General features: G+C 44.1%; 1 protein-coding gene across 1 annotated transcript in view; it reads right to left on the bottom strand.

Annotated features, from left to right (window-relative positions):
• The window catches only part of T265_05128 (hypothetical protein), a gene marked incomplete at both ends in the record, with an annotated part of 68,669 nt that extends 48,461 nt beyond the window's left edge, over positions 1-20,208 (bottom strand). Inside the window, 2 exons of the mRNA XM_009170052.1 lie at positions 10,607-10,720; positions 20,014-20,208. Of these exons, the coding sequence (XP_009168316.1) occupies positions 10,607-10,720; positions 20,014-20,208 (309 nt within the window). The remainder of the gene's footprint in view (positions 1-10,606; positions 10,721-20,013) is intronic.
• Positions 20,209-20,413: the final 205 nt, after the last annotated feature.

Consider the following 20,413-nt stretch of genomic DNA (forward strand, 5'->3'; position numbering starts at 1 on the left):
CCAGCTGAATAGTTTTCAGCAAGTCTGTCTCTGCTTTGAAGTTTTCCAGTTCTACAAACCAGTCATTTATAGGTTAGACTACCTACGACCACCGTTGTTTACGTCATATATATTGTTGGATCGTTTTTGCGAAAGCGAGCGATAAGGAGCGCTTTCTCTTCAAACGGATCTTGTGTGCTACAACGAGTTGGCGCGTGTGCCGGAAAAACTGACAGGATGTGGAGCTGAACAAAATCACGAGTTAAACAGGGGTACCAGGACTCATGACGACACAGGCAAACTGCAAGATTGTCAGTGATTTCTTTCCCTTTTAATGTCTCACACCGCCAACAGAGCCCGTCACTGTTCGTTGCGCTGTGGCTGGAAGATCAAAACGCCCGAAATGAGACTGACTTGACTGCCGTTTTTATGTTGTATATCATTGTTCCCGGATGACGTTGAAATTTATTCCACTCCAGTCTTGCTGATGTGAACAACACGCGAGATTTGGTGATCGTTGCTACAGCATTTGCAAGGCCTGAACTCCGTCTCCATGATTTCACATGAGACTGCTCTCAACAACACGTTGACTGCCTTGAAAATTGTGGCGGTTAAGTGAAGAAAGCTGTTCTGATCCCTTAAATGAACCAAGAAGCTTTTTATTATCATTATATGAACGCCACCATGTTTTAGGCTTCGTGGCCTCTCCCTAAAGAAAGATACAGATAGCACAGTCAATAAGGAGTCGAGATGTGAAGATTATGCCTCTTGCTTTCGAGGCACAAGTGTTATTCGTTGGTTGATAGTCAACTACTGAGGCAAGTAGAACATCCCTTCTCTGGCAGTTTCAGCACTCGAGACACCGGGTGCCAGATGCCACCAGTGCTTTACTGCTATGCGGTTTGGAATGGACCAAAACGACTTACATCCCTGGAGAGTTCATCCACATTTGGTCGTGCGCCTAAAGCCTGTTCCCAAAAGAAGTGAACTGTGAAAGACGATGCTGTCAGGGCAAATGTTCAACCTATCAGCAGTTTCCATAATCACTTTCTTGGTGAATATGCCATCGAGAATGAAGTCAAGGAGAAGCGTTCAATCGGGGATCCTTGACAGAAGCCACTGATGTCCGAAAACAAAAGTCGAAATTGGGCGAAATTCGGTGAACTTTCTTACAGCACCTGCAATATTCTGAGGGTGGATTAGCAGCCACTTTCGCATGTGGTACGCATTGATCAACAAGAATATCCATGAAAATTCTGATCGTCAGTCTTTTGAGAATCTCGTTTAGCTGTAACACCCTTTCGGTGCCTAGCCGCGATGCTACCCGAGGGCTGGGATACTGCCAGGTTGCCCAAGCCTAGGCAGGGGAAGTCGAGAGGCAGAGATGTGGTTCGAATCACGGACCTTCTAGTCAGTAAATTCGTGCTCCAACCACCGAGCCATCTAGTGTGACCACTGAGCCATCTCACCCACTTTTGAGAATCTACCGATGGTTTTTTTGTGTGTAACGGTCTAGTTGTCATCGGCATGAACGCGGATGTTCTTCAAGGCGAACAATTCCGTCGGTGGGCGCTAAAATACTGATGCATATCTTTGAGACGATCGCCACTATCTCCTTCTTGCCCTGGCTCATATTGTATGTAAGAATGTTTTTCTTGTCCGTTCGTCTAGACAGTTTTGATTAACGCGGGCAACCTGTTGATAAGGTCTCGGAAAGTTCAGATGGTAGCCCATTCTTGAAATTAAGTTCTTAATGGGTAAGTTATTTCGCGTATTATTTCAACTTTTGATGGGGCGGTTTCCGAGACATACCAGACCCGAAGAGGCTGGCGTCTGTAGCGACAGTGGTTTATTTATCGAACTGGGGGTAAGAATGTTTTGATAACAATTTGCTCGCTATTGCCGATCAAACGCTCCAGGCTGGCAACTATTTTCGCTTATGCTTACCGTTTTTTTCTCTCCCGACGGGAGACGAACGCTGACGGAATACTTGCATCCTACGTGCTTTCAGGGAATGGAGCAGCGGCTCGCCCGTCCCCTACGTCTTGTCCGCATCCCCGTACCTTTGTACTACAAAGGTATTTAACTAACCTTTCCGCAACGAACCACAAAAGGCACAAATAAGACAACATTGCATTATTGTGGTTTTTTTTCCGTCGTATCCTATGGGGTGCGCACCGTAGAACAAGTAAAATAAAGTACAGTTCGTTTGAGCATCACCAATAAATCCACCACCTTTGTCTTGTTTGTAGAGCATGCGTAAGCATGACATCAACATCCAACATTATGCTACACACACACCATCTGGGGGACAGGCGGAACAAAACTACAAATGGTGTTGGGACAACCAAATTTCCTTTGGCTCACATTGATGGTTTGAAGATAGTTAAATGTCGAACTGTTGGGCAGTGTGTACTAATTTTTCCGGGCCAACTCTGTCTGATCTGCAGGAACAGTCTGCAGGGCATAGAGCCAAGTTGTTTTGTGAGTATGCTACTTTCCTGAAAAATGCCGTTCCCGTACTTTGGTTTTAAAATCACCGGAAACGTATCCTTACACCGTCGGGTATTATCCGCTGCGTGTGGTCGGAGTCTCTCAAAATCTTGGTAGCAGTGCGCCAGACAGAACTGCACTAGTCTAGATTTCCAGCTCTCGGATGTTCAATTACTGTTATCTCAAGGAAGCGTGTTGTACACCTTCACGCCGCTTAGCTTCTGTCATAAATCTGATGTATCCTCGGGGCTTTATTGTCACTCTTCCGGCAAATTTGTCGGTGGTACATGAATTAGCCAAAATTGTTTCAGTATGTCTATGACATTCACTCTTTTGAGGTCATCCTCAGATCGCGTCAACATGGCCTGTCGTCCAAGCTGTTGGAGTGCACAAACATCATGTGAAGTAATGTGACAGCCTTCCAAGGCGTTCAACGATGCGGCAAACAAACAGGTATTGCGAGGATCCATGGGATAGAAACTTTCATAAGGGGAACGTTTTGAAAATATGATCAGAGCCCATAGGATCGCTGAGCCTTGTGAAGATCGACCGTTGCACCATTCGTATCCGACTATAATCTTTGAAAGAACGGTAATTCCCAGCTGTTCAGACCGAAGGTACCTGGTGATTTAGTATTAGCCACCTGGAACATTCGATTAATAAGTTAGCTGGCAAGAGAGCAATACGACGTCCAGATTACACAGCCTGCCGAGTGTCAGTGACTAGGGTTTATTTCGTGTGTCGTGAAGATAGCGCAATTTATATCTCACCGTCTAAAAAAGCTTATCGCTCAGCAGCAACAGTCATTTTGCGAGTGCGCATTCAAAAGCCAAGAGTGCTCAGTACACGATCCACTGCTGATTTGAAATCGTGGTTTAGCCGACTTTCCAGGATGATTGGTGAGTGGTCTACTGAAACGAGTTATGCCCTAGACTTATGGCTTTTGAAGTTCTGTTGAATGTCGAGGTAAGTTTGTGATGTTGCCACAGCAAAACCATTTTCGCCATCAGCAAACAGAGAAGAAATCTTTCGAAAAGAAGTTGCTTGAGCCAGGAAAGCCAAGGTAGCGCTTGTGGAAGAGTTGATAGTCACCAGACCGGAACAGTTTGCTGGTGCACAATATGTCACGTTCTTGCCGAAAGGCTACAATCTTTCCAAGTTTGAATTGCACCGCCCAACTGCAATCTTACGATTAGCTTTTTAGTCGCACAAACGATTTTGGTGTGCGTACTGATGCATGAGATTTGATGGTCCAAGTGATTGAAGATCCGGTGTTTCCTAGTGGGAACTGACCGTACCTCAGGCCTTTTCATTTAACGGAAATGTCTTGCATCCAACGGTCTAAACGGCGCATGTGGTTGAAGTTTTTCCCCGTCTGGATAGACCCCTTTCGTCTTTCGTTAGTTTTACATCTTACTGACCAGTCATGCAAACTCATTTTACGATGGCTATCAGTTAATTCGTTGTGAACAGTAGAGTTCTCTGAAAATATGAATTCGTCTCAGCCTTGCTGGTAATAGGACAACAAGCACAAAGGTTCCCCCTGAGAAGTGAGTATGTATAGAGTTTAACACACTTTGCCAGATATTGTCATGTAGGAACACTAACATCCGTGCTCATAGTACCATTGTTTTTCCGCTCAGTTGGATCAAGCAGAACCTGTATAACAGCAATGCGTCTGACATCGACTTCCAACACAAACTAAAAATGTTGATGTCAATTAAACCTGCTTTCGCGTTTTATTCTGAGAAACGATCCAGTCCTTTGACAGAAAACGTTAGAAAGCTTCTTATTCTTTTCAGTTGTGTGGATCTTCTTTGAGAGAGAAAGAGCACTTCAGTGGAACTGGACTCTTTTTGCACCTGTGCTGACGGGAGGCATGGCATGGTCTGAACTGAGTTGGATTCATTTGGATAGGGGCATACAAGTAACAGAAATGCGTTGTACTCAAGATGTGTGTAGCGACACTCTCCAGACCCCATCTGCAAAGTAAAATTCTGTACCGGTGAGTCTGGACCGAATGCGTGCATTCTTCTCCCTCCACGTTATCGATAGTTGTAGAATTGGGTGACAAATCCCTAGAGTTTGAATGATGTGCCTTGTCAAGTTGTACATAGCACGATAGTTTACTTGAATGCCTATTCGTCTGTGATATGCGGGTACCAGTTCCGATTAGCTTCAAGGGTAGCAGACATGAAGCGCTACCCAGTTGTGGCTAAAAGCGCGCTGACAGAGAGTCCACATCGAAAACCACATCAGATCTTGGGAGAATGTTGGGTTAGGGTTTTCGCCGAGATGAGTGGATGGCCTGAAGTAGTATTTTTGCATACATGGCGCTTTTTGGTGTACTTGTACATCACTCCACGCCGAGCCAACAGCTTTGAGAGCAATGAAATTTTAAGCCATTTTTTCAGAAACATACCGTCCAAGTGAATTGCCCCAGTAACGTGTATTTATGTCACGTAGAAGTCCGCCAGTAAAAAAACACATGGCAAGTTTTTTGAAAAGTGCCGAAACATGCGCTCGACCATGTTTTCACTGTGGCTTCTTTCACCAGTTCACTCTATACAAACAACTTTATTTGAAAGAGTGCGCGCAGACCATCATTTGCTGACACACGAGCGATGGGGTTGACAATTATTGAGGCGAGTTAGTTATTGAGTGCGAGTTAGTCACACTGCTGATCAGCCACTCGTGGCCGAACGGTTAAGTGTTCAAACTACTAGCCGGGAGGTCGCTGGTTCGAGACTCTCCGGGGTTTCGTGAGATGCGCACTGCTGATTATTCCCAATAAGGATGAAACAGCTGTACAGTGCTTCTCGGCTTTTCCGTATAGATTGCCTTCACTTACAGGACGAAATCTCCACAAAAATCACAAATCTCCTCACACCGCCAACAATTACTGAGGCGATTTGGGTCATTACATCCCCGTCCACTGGAAACCGACTCTTATGTTGGGGCTTGTCACCAGCTTACCAAGCCTGATATTGTGCACTTTACACTTGAAACACGGTTTTTCCGTTACGAACTTGAACAGATCGTAGAGGAGTGGGCTGCTACACGACACGTTGGATGTAGTTCGTTGTATAATATAAACAAATCAAACAGAACCTGAGTCTTACCATTGGTGTATCACCAAGGGACAGCTAACAATATGATCGATTCCTTCTGACTGCAAACTCCCGGTTTTCACCTTCCGTTTCGTACTGCTGCACAAGATGTAGCTAACAGGTTGTCACAATGCCGACTTTCACGTAGATGACAATCTGTCGATGAACTCGGTACACATCATGCAACTACCTCAGGATTTTGACTTTTATTTGGAATTAATGGGTTGGAGGGTTTGCTCACTGTTGTATCGTAAACTAACCGCAGCAAAATGCCTGGTTGGAAGTCCAAAGCTAAACAAAACCAGAATCTAACGGTTACATGATAATAGCTGTCCGAGTGACATCTGACCATACCACACAGTTGTCATTTCCTTTGGGACGTAATTCACCACACCCGATTGCACTAATGTTTCCATTTTTCGCGAAATATGGATAAGAACGCATCCATCCACACGCAGGGAGCTCACGATCCACGTTACATATGTTAAGTACATCCTAATGATCCCTGGATGCGGATGGGAAGCAAAAATATCCTCACTTTTTTCTGTCCCATTGGACACCTGTTTTAACCGGAGTGTTGATAATGGGATGCACGTCAAACTATGGACCCTGGACAACCCTCCGGAGGTAGCGTTTTCAAACCTATTGACCATTCGTCCACCTAGACTGACCAGAACATTTACAGGCATGACTTACAAATGACTGTAAGCGAACGAGTCGGATTTGTGCATATCAGATTATTGATTTTGAACTACAGTGTCCGAGTGAACCATTTTGGTCAAATGGTAATCACTCGGCTTATATGATAGGTCAAAGCGGCTAGCGTTCCACAGCTAATCACGGACATTCAGTTTCCCAGGCTTAGATGCTCTTGAACGTAAATTTCAATGAGATATTGGAACGTTGTGCGACATCTACCACCAAAGTTATACACTATGAGGGAAAGCCTGTTGTCCCGTACACTTGTTACGATATGCTCTCAGGGCCGCGCGCTGATTCGAATGCTGTTTATCAGTTTAAGCTTGGGTAACTTTCCATCTGTAGAAAGATTATTTTGACTAAGGAAGAGCAAGATTCAGAACAAACACACAACCAAAGTCAGCAACGCCAAATTCATGCAACCTATTGCAGAACTGTGAATACGAGACTTGGGTATGATACGTGATTGCCGAGACAACGCTTGAGATCGTGTTGCCGGGTCGGGGGCCATCGAAAGGAGGGGACCCGTACTGTTTGGGTTTAACAGCTAATTTGATTTGCATCCCTTCATAACTTGTTCGCGACCCACTTACGTTGTGAGATGCACATTGATCCGGAATATCGAACAAAGCTGGATTGCTTGTGCTAGGATCAATTTTTGGGCCCAGTGTCGGACCCAATGAATATATTCATAGTTTTCCATTTGTCTCATTCTGTCATGCTAAGACGCACAGTCTTGATGTTTGCAGCGAAGGGCAAGACGTGTTGCAGAGAATCCGTTAGCAGATTCTTCCCACTACATATCCATATTCTGCACAGATTATAAGAGCCGCTTTAAAGTACAAACGAACTTGTCCTTGTGGTGAGTAAGAGCCCGTCCATTACACCAAGAGCAGACCGACTCCAGCCTCTCCTATGGTGGTCGCTTTGTGAAGATAGATGAATACGCTGTAGTTGTAAAGTCTTCTTGCTCATTTGTCCTGACAAATGAGGAAGTGTGCGTTCAAAATGTGATAAATTGATAGTCAAAAATCGATCTGTTGTTCAACGTGTTGCTCAGATGCAGCCGTTCTGTTAGAACAAGCTATTCCGGGCAATTTCCCTCGTGTTGCCGGGTCGGGGGCCATCGAAAGGAGGGGACCCGTACTGTTTGGGTTTAACAGCTAATTTGATTTGCATCCCTTCATAACTTGTTCGCGACCCACTTACGTTGTGAGATGCACATTGATCCGGAATATCGAACAAAGCTGGATTGCTTGTGCTAGGATCAATTTTTGGGCCCAGTGTCGGACCCAATGAATATATTCATAGTTTTCCATTTCTCATTCTGTCATGCTAAGACGCAGAGTCTTGATGTCTGCAGCGAAGGGCAAGACGTGTTGCAGAGAATCCGTTAGCAGATTCTTCCTACTGCATATCCATATTCTGCACAGATTATAAGAGCCGCTTTAAAGTACAAACGAACTTGTCCTTGTGGTGAGTAAGAGCCCGTCCATTACACCAAGAGCAGACCGACTCCAGCCTCTCCTATGGTGGTCGCTTTGTGAAGATAGATGAATACGCTGTAGTTGTAAAGTCTTCTTGCTCAGTTGTCCTCACAAACGAGGAAGGGTACATTCAAAATGCTATAAATTGATAGTCGGGAAAATCGATCAGGGTGTTGCTTAGATACGACCGTTCTGTTAGAACAACCTATTCTTGGCAATTTCCCCTTGAAAATGTACCGGAGAGCCTTCACTTCTGTGGCCGTGCAGATTAGATCTTGGACACCCATGCGGACGTCCAACTCACACGGTCGAACCTTCAAGTGGTTGAAAGCTTATGTCTTTCCAATGTGCTCATAAAGTGGGGCCAGCATTGGTGTAACCAATGCGAACGCGCAATGATCAGCTCCGGTGAACTTTTCGAGTTGGCTGGTAAGATGTACTCAACCATTGGTGGATTACCAGTGTGCACGATTCCCCGGTTCTACCCAGTTCGTCCTCAAGAACGTAAAATAACTACAGTTTCCAGACTGCAGTCGAGCAAGCGTACCGATTCAGTTCATCTGCGCCTTATGAAAATGCTGCTTTCAAATTTTGGGTTCCTGTTCTTCACATTAGAGAGTTAGCTCATCCAGGAATGGTTGTAAAGCGTTCTGTGCTATTCGAGGCGTCTCGAATGACTGTCCACTAACCGGTTCAGTAAATATGTTCATCTTATACTTTGTAAGATATCCTGAGATGCCCATCGTGTAAGGAAGGACTATCGGCTAAATGCGAGGTTCCATCAGCATCTGCTCTTTTGCCTCAACGTAACTCAATGTCAATCCACGGGACATGAACAGAAAAGGACTAAATTCAACTCAGACTGACCCTGATGTATGAGGAGACAAACACATGCAACTCCATTGTTGAAACGAATATGGAGCTCAGAAATACCTTCTAATTTATTCCGTATCTACTAACGTGCTTCAGGGTAAATTAGCACTCATTTGAGACAGCCAACGCGCACATTTGTTTTCCGAGTTGTGTCGAGTTAGACACTAGATTCCGTTCAAAATGAAAGTGGTTTATTGAACATTTCTCTAGATCAAAGAGCTTAAAACAACTAGGAGTTGTGGCTTTTTTGATCAGTCAGCAACTCGGCAACCGGTTGAAATTCGTCGCCACTAGTCGGTGGACCATGCATTTACGGTGACGTTTTGATCAGGCGTGTTCACACCACAGTTTTTGTGATAAAATACCTTGTGTGAGAGAACACTAATCGACATGTTGGGTGAAGTCTCAAAACTGTGCCGCCGAGTTAAAACTTTAAGGCGGAATTTGGTCAACAATGGCATAGTTCAAAATCCCGAAAGGAAAATGTTAATAGATTCGCGTCAATGGAGTGTTTTGAAGGGAACCTTATTCTTTTTTTCAATACGGGTGGCGATCTGGAATGAGATGCTCTGTCTCTGAGCAGACATGGTAACCCAGCTAGAGCTCATCAATTAGTGTTTGGAAAATGTACTCAGTTGTACAATATTTCGGACTTGAATAGGGTCCCAACTGAGCTATCCGGCACCGATTAATCCACATCCATGCTCACATACTACTCACAATCACTTCTACTTTTGAAGCCACCTTTGCTTTGGCCTGCTTCAGTTCCTGGGTTCTGTGTCACTTAATGACGCGAGTTTAAATCGGTTTTGGTCGCGTTTTGCTTAGATTCATGAGCCAACCAGTTTTCCAATGAATATTTCGTATTGCAATTATAATCAGCTGTTTTGTCTTTATTAATAAATGTTGGAGATACACACCTCGCGAATCTCCATGGAGCTGTTGGGAGGATTACGCAGTAAAATTTTTACGGTCTACATACTACCTAAAAAGCTACTGAAAAAGCAGGAATCATTGTATTGCGATTTTTGCCTGGCTGCGACAAGTGACAAACCTGGATATGGCCTCAACAATTTCTAAATGTCGGACACACGGAACAAATTGAATATTGTGCGCCTCTCACAAACCAATCCCTTGCTTCCAAAGCAAACTGTGTGCAGATTTTTCCCGTCCATAGGGTGCCGTACGAAATCCGTCTGTGACTAACTTGCATTAGACAGCGTTTTACTGTAGGCAAAACTGAGAAAAAACGCGCTTTTTTAAATTTAGGCTATCTTATTGCATATTGACATGTCCGAAGAAGGTTGCTCGTGGCCGAGGACATAGGCGATATCTACGGTTGAAAAAATGCACTCGAGGCAAGCTACAAACTAATACACTTGAAGCTTAGACATATCCATAGATGTTGGAATGAAATAATCCACTACTCCTAGCGCACATTACCGACGAAGCGTCGGTTACCAGAAGCAACAACAAAATTTATTGATTTCATCTTCAGTCGCTTTAGAAATGTCAATACTTGAACGTCTACCCGATTTTTTGAAGGTGTTCCCTGAATGTCACATTTATTTGGACACATGCTTTTACGAAATAAATACACAGACGGAAATATTCAGAATTTTTATGTTCAAATTGCACGTGATCGTTGTTTAATGCGAAATCTATAAATAGATAAATAAATAAATAAATAAATAAATAAATAAATAAATAAAAGAATGTCACTTGAGCAGTTTGTTTGATCTGGTATCTCAAAAACGGATTATATCCGGCGTGATTTTTTGTCCGCGCAATGATGGTGCCTTCATGTTTGATCTGAAGGCCTATTACCAAACTGTGGGAAATGTTCAGCAGCCACCTAGTGAATAACCAAGCAACAATCGACCGGCAAAATCAGGGCATGTTACTGGGTCGTTTCTAGAGGCCTCGGGCGTTCCGCTCAGAGTACTCAAGCGCGAACCTGTTCACCTGTTCAGAAGTCCATCCGTGCGCTGGTGGAGTAATGACAACACGCTCCCTTCGCATATCAGATGCGCGGAGTTCAGGCTCTGCCATAGCCATTGGATATGCACTGCTGATAAGCTACAATGAGAGGAAAACTCGAGGTCAGTACTTCCACTTTGGTATGGACTCACCAGAATGAAAGCGCCGAGGCACGAGGTCATTTTTTCAACTGAGAATCATGTGAGTAGGCATTCTACAGAATCCAGCAGCCAGAAGCGTCTGAAACACTAGTTAGTGAGGGACTACTATTTACTCGAGTGTGTAGGACAAAGATATCTTTAGCAAACTTTGTAAGGTACAAGTGCAAAGATTCCCACAATGTGATATCTGCCGGTGACTGTGTGTGTGTGTGTGTGTGTGTGTGTGTGTGTGTGTGTGTGTGTGGAAAAGCGAGCTGCCAACTCTTCTCTTAACAACTTAGCTCAACTTTTTCATCAAGACAGTAAGCTCTTTACAGCTCAAGAGAATCACCATGTCCTCCTTACATCCCGTCAATATTACACAAAACCTAATGATTCCAGAAATACTACTTACGACTGCTACTAAATTTGAGGGAGAGAGAAACAGATCTAGATGTCAGAAGCGGATGGCAATAGTAGATTGGAGCAAACGGCGTTGTGGTTAGACGGTGCTGACTTCCACATGGCAATAATTGTGTGAGTGAGCACTACTACCAGAGACTATACTGTGCAAATCGAGCTCAAAACCAGTTGATTTGGAGGTTTCGTAGATCATCTCTGCCCTGAAATGCTTTCAGTTGTTCAACGTCCTACGTGTTGTATAAATTAATGAATATCAATAGGATAGCTGAAAGCGAAGTAATCATTACACATCGTTCACTGGATACTCGGCCCATGGTTCCGGATTACATCTTCGAGGAGCTTTTTTATCTCGTCACGACGCTTGGACAGATTTCCAAACAGTCCACGTAACTCCCTGGGATCGATTAGAAAATGGAAAGCGTCACGACATTTTGAAACACCACCATCGTTTTGTGTCAGAGACTGGTGAGAAGATAGTTGGGATCCATCACTGGCAACTCAAGGTTTGAGCGGACATATCATCATCATCATCATCATCATCATCATCAGCTGTAATAACCGCGTACTCATCGTACAGTGGTTGTAGCTGCCGCAGTTTCGTTCGCTGATGTTTTGGGGGAGGATAGGTACAGTGGGCTGTCAAGTGGAGGGGGGTTGGAAAAGGAGCTATGCATTGAAGGCAATAGCTTGGATGCACGAGCGCCATTGAGGGTGCGACTGGGACATGTCTGACAATGTTTCCAGCCACTGATGTGGCCCGTCTCGGGGTCCCCATCCAGGAAGACGGCAGTGACCAGCGCAGCTGAGTTTGCTGGTAATGGCTTTCATACTTCGCTGCCAAGTCATTGTTTGACCGCCTCTGGCTCTCTTCCACCCTTCACATGGTTGGGCGAAAAGAGCCCTTCGAGGAAGTCGGTCGACTGGCATACGCAGCACGTGGCCAAGCCAACGCAACCTGTGCAGTGTGATCAGTTCATCTATCGAGGGTGAGTTATTTCTCCCGAATACCATTCGACGTACTTCAGAATTGCTGATCCGGTGTTCCCACCAGATTCGGGCAATGCTCCGAAGACATCGATGGTCAAACACTGAAAGTCTTTTGACGTCCTCGGCGCGCAGCGGCCATGTTTCAGATCCATATAGTAATATGGAGCGCACCGCAACATTGTAAACTCGACCCTTGACAAAGAAACTGATGTCACGACTACGCCACAGGTGACGTAGTTTCACAAAAGCTGCTCTGGCCTTCCCAATCCGGATGGAAATTTCATCTTTCGTGAGACCACCGGGACTGATGCAGCTGCCCAGGTAAACAAATTTATCTACTACCTTAATCGGTTCATCCGCAAGCACGAGGCTAGGGTTCGAGCCCTCCCAATCTTGCGGACATAAACGTCACTTAAATGGTTTTGATGCGCTACAGGAGGAAGAACCTCCTGGAATACGGCTTTTTGAAAGCGCGTAAGCAAATTGGGGTCAACAAAGGAAGTTTCATTTGATGGAACGATAGCTAATCGCTTGAAGTAATTTCTTACTTAAAGGCCTACACATCGTGGGTGCTGTTAGATTTCTATTTTGGTTTCTAAAGTTGTTTCCTCAAAAGTAGGACAGCGATGTCTTCCCTTGTTCTTAGTTGTTTCCCGAGATGACCTGTTGCTGAGAAAGAGTCAAGTAAATAAAGAGGATGGCCTCTGCTAAATTGGACCGACCAGGACAGGCAAGTATGTGTTTCCTGTTCATATGTTATGTAATATGAATATATTATGTAGAATTCTTGTTTTCTGAAGGCGACTTTGGCTACCATACTAGATCCGCCAACATTCATTCGCTTTCTTGAAAATATCCTGAAATTACATTGTTAGACGCTACATACCTTTGCCCAGATGTGAACTTGGAGGAAATCGGTTCTTTTTATATAAGCAAAGAGCTTGTTTTGATAGCATTCGTGTAATATGGTGATCTATGAATCCATGTGTTTACGGCGGGATCAGTTGACAGGATCAAATATATTGATTCAATACTGTTTCGCATTACAGCAAGTTGCAACGGTTGCCACAGTACTTCGCACTCATTGAAAGTTGACCTCATTCTAGAGAGCAACCTGGTTTGCAAGCACGACATCCCTCACTGTACTAAAACAAACAGTGTTCGAATGACGCGCAGTTATGTGGACTATGTGGTTTTTCATAGATGGATGTTCCTTAAATGGGCTTGGATGAGAGTAAAACACTCTGTCATCGTGAGTTTCTGGTTCACATTCGAGATAACGGAAACCACTCAACCGACATGTCTTGGTGCCACAATCGGCATTCGGTTGTCCTTTCGTATCGGTGTGTTTTTCTTCCTGTTTGCTGAGAAAGCCGTATTAAAACGTTTTGTTTACCGTTTGTATCATGTGTTGTTCCAATCAGTGTCACTTTCCTCAATATAGCCTCCTGAAGGTTGCTGTGGCACTCCGGAGCATTATAGAACCTTTCGCGGTTCAGTAGTAAAGGCATGAATTTACTCACGAGTCAGTCCGTAGTTCCCCACCCTGGATCCAAACTGACAGCAAATCATCCCGCTTTCTTTCTAATGACATTGGAACTGGACACCTAGAAGATGTTAATTATGACGATGTCGGTTCAGCTTAAACACCAGTTCTATTCAATACCTTTGCAGAATGGCTAGGTAAATCAGTTGGGAGCAGTCGGTGACTCATAACTCGTTGCACAACGGCGGGTCTGTCATTATATTTTTGGCGGAATATTCCATCGGCGTCCAGGGATCAGTTTGGCTCCTCTGTTCTCTCTCTCTCTATATATATATATATATCTACGCTGCTACCTTCTAGTTCTCAGTTTGTGGCGAATCTCTGTATAATAATCGGACTAGTTTACCTCGAGTATTCCGATATTTAAGTGCACAGGCTACGGACACTGGGGAACTGGGCGAGATAGCTCACTGGTTGGAGCGCCAAGTTACTGATCGAAAGGTTAGCGGCTTGAATCCGACCTTTGCCTCTCGACTTTTCCTAACTAACCTTGGGCAACTTGGCACCAACTCAGCCCTCGTGCTTCCTTCAGGCGGCATGCAGTTAGGCCCCCAAATGTGTTAAATGTAATGGCTTGATACTGCTATTACCAAGTGTCCTTTGCTGTGGAACAATAACTAAAAACTGTCCATATTTTGATTAGAGATCACTCGAGGAAATAATTGGCGCATCAGACACCTGTGTGAATAACTGCTAACCCTAATAAGACGATCGACCCGAGACCATCTTCCAGATTCGCAATTTTCATGCAGCCCCCAAAACTGTGAGTTCTACCTGTCGTCATATCTACTAGTCGGTAGTCGGAACAGAGTGCTATTCACACCGAGTGTTACTTGTAAATTAGACAGAGGCGCACAAGTGGGACTAAAAGGCTAGGATGGTTGATGGATAGGCGAAACGACATTGAATTGTACTTTGGTGCGATACATTATATTATTCATAGCTGGGTGGTTTGCCTGAGCAACCAAAGTCTATTGACCGGATTCACCTTATGGTATACGCCGAACTAGATCGGAGTTTTCAGTTCGAACCTTTTTCCCCTCTAACGACTCAGCTTTGATCAGCACTGTGAGTGAACCTGCTGCCTTTATCTACTTCAAGCCCATCCGCTTGTAGTCTCAAGTGGGGCCCATACATCCAGTAAACAAAACGGTGAATCGTTCATTGCTAGGGCTCGCTGAAGTAATGAGTAGTATTATTAATAATAGCTCATTAACAATGTTGCAACATTGAATGGTTAAGTATTATATTTGGTCACTCGTTGTGACCAATACTATACTATACTATATTATACTACTATACTATACTATACTATACTATATACTATGGTTACCCGCGGAGGAAACCTTGTGCTTCTANCGGAGGAAACCTTGTGCTTCCTAAACTTATCCACTGGCTCCACATTTTTCTCAACAAAACGTCTCCCGATATTTCTTCCATCACAAGCAAATTTTTGCTCCGGGCTGCTTCTTAGTATTGAGACTCTTAATTCTCCCGCATCGCTTAATTGGTTTATGTGTCCTTTTTTCCAATAATTAAGTTATCAATCTCCAAATTCGTTTCCAGTTTTCCCGTGTTACCTTTCAAGAAACTGTTGACAGCCAGACTGAGTAAACTTCCGCTTGGGGTTCAAGAGTCGCCTGGTAAAACTTTCACTCTTTGTCTTATATATTAGCAGCACACCGAAGCTATAATCAGGTTAGTGAAATACACTCATTTGCAAACTAATTTGGTTTCTCGAGAAACTCAACTCGAACCCAGCTGAATCACTCGTTTGTGATGGTTCGGAGACTGCATCCACCTGATGAGCCCCAAGAAGGGCAAAACCGGTCGGTCGCTGTCGACAAGTTTTCAGCAACCTTGTGAATAGTGCATTACAACTACAATCAGGTTGTTTGTCTAACTCTTTCAAGCCCACCAAATTCAGGCATTTGCCCACGGCAGCGGCAACTCCTTTTTCCGTCGACCTACATATGAGGAAAATTTTTAGCAAGTTTTCCCTATATGTTCTGCTCCCACCTTCACCAATTCTTTTTCTATCCGTTCAAGACCTCCCGCGAATTTGAGGTCTCATTTGTCTGATTCTGTTTTCGCAAGTATCGATCGGATAGTGGTCCTTATCATTCTTGTCACAACTTGGACTGCTTGATGATTGAACCAAAAGATCACGTTGATGCAACCTTATAAAAAATTATATTCTTGGCGTTTTCCGCACTAATCAAAACTGACTCTCAACAATCTATATTCCATTTTTTGACATCTTCTGCCAGTTCACCGCAAGCGCTTTAACCCACCAAACTAAAACGCTCTCACTTATTTTGTCCTCTACTATCAGACATCGTTTTGGGTCATCGGATGTTGTGCAGTAAACCACAGAGAGGCATTACACGATGTTTTGGCCATGTTTGTAGATTCCTGTCATTTCTCTGGCTTATAGGATGACAACACAATGTAGTCGCGGTAGAACTTATTGTGGACTTCTATAGTGACATGCGAACCACACAATTGGCATATAATTATGTCTATACGTTTATTGAACGTCCGTCAACGAAGATCTGTTTGGGACGAGTGAACGGGGAATCAACATTAACTTTGTTCGCACTGTCCTGTTCCTCATTTGGAATACCGCCAATGCAGACAACCGTCGGTCGATCGCCCTCTCCTAACAAGGTATACAGTATAGCAATAACTATACTCAACTTTCGATTTGGGAAACACTAGCCATCAAAGTGATGGGGAAAAGATCTGGGTCATTCTGCGAGGAAAACTATGCTCGGGAGATATTCTAAACAGTTTGTGAATACCCGGTTTCAAAAGCCGAACTTGCTGAGATACCTTCTATCGTCGCACGAGCACCGGGACTCCACATCGGCTGAAGCAATGACCAAAGAATATCACTTCCCATAGTCACGCGGCTTCTATGGTAAGCCGAAAGGATCAGACATTCAGATACCCTGACTGACGTATGTTACGCGGTAGAACAGACGGCTGGTCAGACTCAACTTTGACATCTAGCCCAGTGTTTGCCTTTTGTTTGTATCTTGTTTTCTATGGTTTTTGATGAAACCAATCTGAATCCTTGCCACAATCAGTCAAAATGTGATACGCCTGGGAGCAATACTGAATATATCCTAGCTTGTACGTTTAGTTGTTTGTTTCTCAAAGCTAGGTGTTTAGAGAATTAAGAGTTGTAGACAGTTGATAGATTTGTGCGTTCACGTTTGAGCAGTGGTCCTCTTGACCTGTTGTAATTTGTGGATTGGGTTCAAAGCTCATCACCAGTGCACATACTTCAGTCGGTAATTATTGCCTCAGAAGGTATTCTCATACACGTTTTTCGGCTGAAGGTTTCTTCCTTCAACTTCCACACTGGTTACTGTTGACTTCACATAAACAAATGTTTTGGCGTCGAATTGAAAAGGCTATTCCAACGGCATAGCTACATGCAGACATACTTTCGGGCCAACGCAACAACGGTCAGAAGTTAACCGTGAACTGAAACAGGGCAATCAAATAATACTTGTGAGCATCGGGTCTCCCCTGAAGATGCTTGTTGTAGGATAAACTTCGGCATTTACTTGTACCAGGCTCATATTACAAAGTAATCCACCAAGAGATTAGGCTCACATGAAATTAAATCAGATGTCCATATGTAGGCTGATAAGGGAAGCCTTGATCACGGGTTGTAAATGCTGGTGGCTACAGAAGTCCAAGGGAACCGATTTTTGAACATCGTTCTTTCTGGCCAGAAGTAGATTTACTATTAGACTGTATTGGCCAAAATTACTCTTACCCAATGCAAAACGCCAAAACAAATTATGTTTGGCGCCACAAAGAAAGAAAAAGGGATATCGCGCTGTTTGAAATGGCACTAGTTATTAAGAAGAACCTGTTAACTAACATTTTATGGCATATTGAGAGGAACCAGTTAACTGACATATTTTACTCTAGTTTGCAGGTAGTAGATCAAGCTAGGGGTAACGAACCTCCTAGAGCACCGTGAAAGAAGTCCATGTTTCACTAGTCTGCTTGTTTATTTGTAGATTATTCCAGGATCGGTAGAGTTCACATCCAAATCCCTCCCGATTGGACAGTCTTGCTCGTGGCCCCTCACAGTTGGTCGTGGACAGGAGTTTTGTCCCTATTAGAGCTCGGCAAGAGTACATATCCTTGGTTGCAGCAAGGAGCGTACCCCGAACGTGTGAGGCAGCACGAAGAGAGCGTGCTACCACTACCATCCCAGCACGCGCTGGACACACCGGAATTATGACTTCTTACGATTGGGTGATGTGATTTGTTTGCCCGACGCCTCGAACGAAGACCCGGTTACTGTCCTGGTTGCATCGATCGGTTAACCCACCTATCAGGACTTCTCAGATGCTTTTCTGGCACACCATAGATAAACGGAAATTGCGAATTTGCCTACTTCAGCAGTATTCAATAGAGCTTAACGAAAGAGCGTACATTGTCGTTCAAATCAGGCGGTTTTTTTTTCAAAACTAAACGGTAAGATATTGCTATATCGTACACTCAAGTGGTGAGGTGAAACACACGATTGAATTAAAATATGACGGCCCATGCTGAAAGACGCCATTAACACAAAGCTTTTATTACACCATCTGATGGCCTGATCAAGCTTTATAACGCCTCTATCAGTTTTCCATATCAAAGCATATGACGCGCTGGGAAGTGTCCTTGGGTAATCCAGTTCAGTGTAACCTTTGTCCACCATCTTCTACCTCAAATATGCTGTATTACACCATCTGATGGCCTGATCAAGGTTTATAACGTCTCTATCAGTTTTCCCATATCAAAGCATATAACGCGCTGGGAAGTGTCTTTGGGTAATCCAGTTCAGTGTAACATTTGTCCACCATCTTCTACCTCAAATATGCCTGATGAAATCTGAACGATATTTTCTGACAGCATGCGTGAGTGGCACACCGATTGTCCCCGTATGTTGATATTCACCTGGCAGCCCTAAGGTGAAATTCATGAACATGCGCCCAAATGTGAAACCCAGATGTGTCCGCAGTGACTAATCTAGCAACGCATTCTTTCGGCCAGGCTGTCCCCCAAGTGGACTTTGTCCAACTTCTTTTTACATCACGTCTGTGGAGTCAAAGACGTTTTCAGTGGTAATTCAGATGTGGTCATCAACGTTCCAACGAACGTGAGAGGACCCTAGTTTGGGAAAGCCGCCTTCGATAACATGCTTCAGGTTTGACGAAATCGAATGTGTAATTTGGCGTCAAACCTAACCTTCCCGTCATCCAAGTTTTGACAATCCCTTTCCCCTGTAAAGCAGTTCCGAACCTAGTGAAATTGTGCGGAGTTCAAAACACAGCTTCCTCAATTGAATTTGAGAGACAATGGCTTCTATCCCAGGTCCTGATAGGTTATCGGAACCCGGATACGTTCATCCGACGGAGGCAACAGTGTGTTGTTCTCTTTCTTCGTATACTGACTCATGGGACGGTCAGAATTAATCAAGCCCTATGACGATTTCACTGACTTACTCGCCACATCAGCTAGTGATAAGCTGCTTTGGGGTGTGAGTGAAATTCACACTCTTTATATAACTTGTCTGACATCACAAGTAGGACCCACATGCAAACGAGAAGTAAACCATAGCTAATAGTAGAACCCGGAAAACACGATCAGGGAGCATGTTACCAGTTACGACTTGATTTCGTGAGGTACCACAACAGTGGGTTAGGGCCGCGTGATTGAACGTGAGGAGATCTATGCATCGCCTACGTCTTTAAAGCGACAACAAAATTCCAAAGTGAAATGCTTGAAGGATGAGATGTAGACAATCGTGACGGAAACGTGAACTTTTGAGCCGTGTTGGGTAGAGATGCATTTGTAGAGTCAATTCAGGTGAGCAGCTCAAGTTCACTTTTTCTCAGATTGTATGTGAATATAATTCGCAACCATAAATTATAGAATAGTGCATTTGATCCCGACTCGTCTACATGAAATGTCGGTCCATTCCTTACAGACTCGATAGCCTCATGAAATATGTATAGGTTATGATAAATGCAGACGAAAAAAGTGACTAAATGCCTGGGCCATTCCGACTGAATTTCCATCTTCCACTAGAACAGTTGCGATTAACGTGCTTTGATAAACTGAGTTGAGTCGTCTTGATGCATAGGAATAAATAAATTCCAACCAATCATGACTGTTCTCATGCTCTCAGAAAACCCATTAACGTTCATCGCTCGAGATAGCATTTGTTGTATCGTGGGTTGCCGTCTATTGGTTACGCCGTATTTGGCCCGCCAACTCACCTGCTTTCTGGACGTGTCGTACCGATGGTGATCTTGGGGATGCGTCACTCTCTGCACATGTACGTTTCGTTTTGTCTGGGCGCGCCCTGACAGTGGCCGATCTTGAAGTTTGTGGGTCCTGAGGCGGATCAATTGGCCGCTTGTCTTCTCAAAGAGTGTGGCAATTAGTTTGCGAACTTTTCGTCGAGGAGGCATGATCAGTGTGTAACCGAGTGGGTACTTCCTCGTTCGCAGCCTGGTTGCCAAGCGAACGGATCAACCACCAGAAAAGTACACCCAAACTGCCAATATTTTGGTAGTTTGTGGAAAGTCGAGAAGCATTGTACATCTGTTTCATCCTTATTGGGAAGAAGTGCGCATCTCGCAAAAATCAGAATCTCGAACGGGTGACCGTCTACCC

Source organism: Opisthorchis viverrini (assembly GCF_000715545.1).
Source record: "Opisthorchis viverrini unplaced genomic scaffold opera_v5_96, whole genome shotgun sequence".
In the NCBI taxonomy this organism is placed as follows: domain Eukaryota; kingdom Metazoa; phylum Platyhelminthes; class Trematoda; order Opisthorchiida; family Opisthorchiidae; genus Opisthorchis; species Opisthorchis viverrini.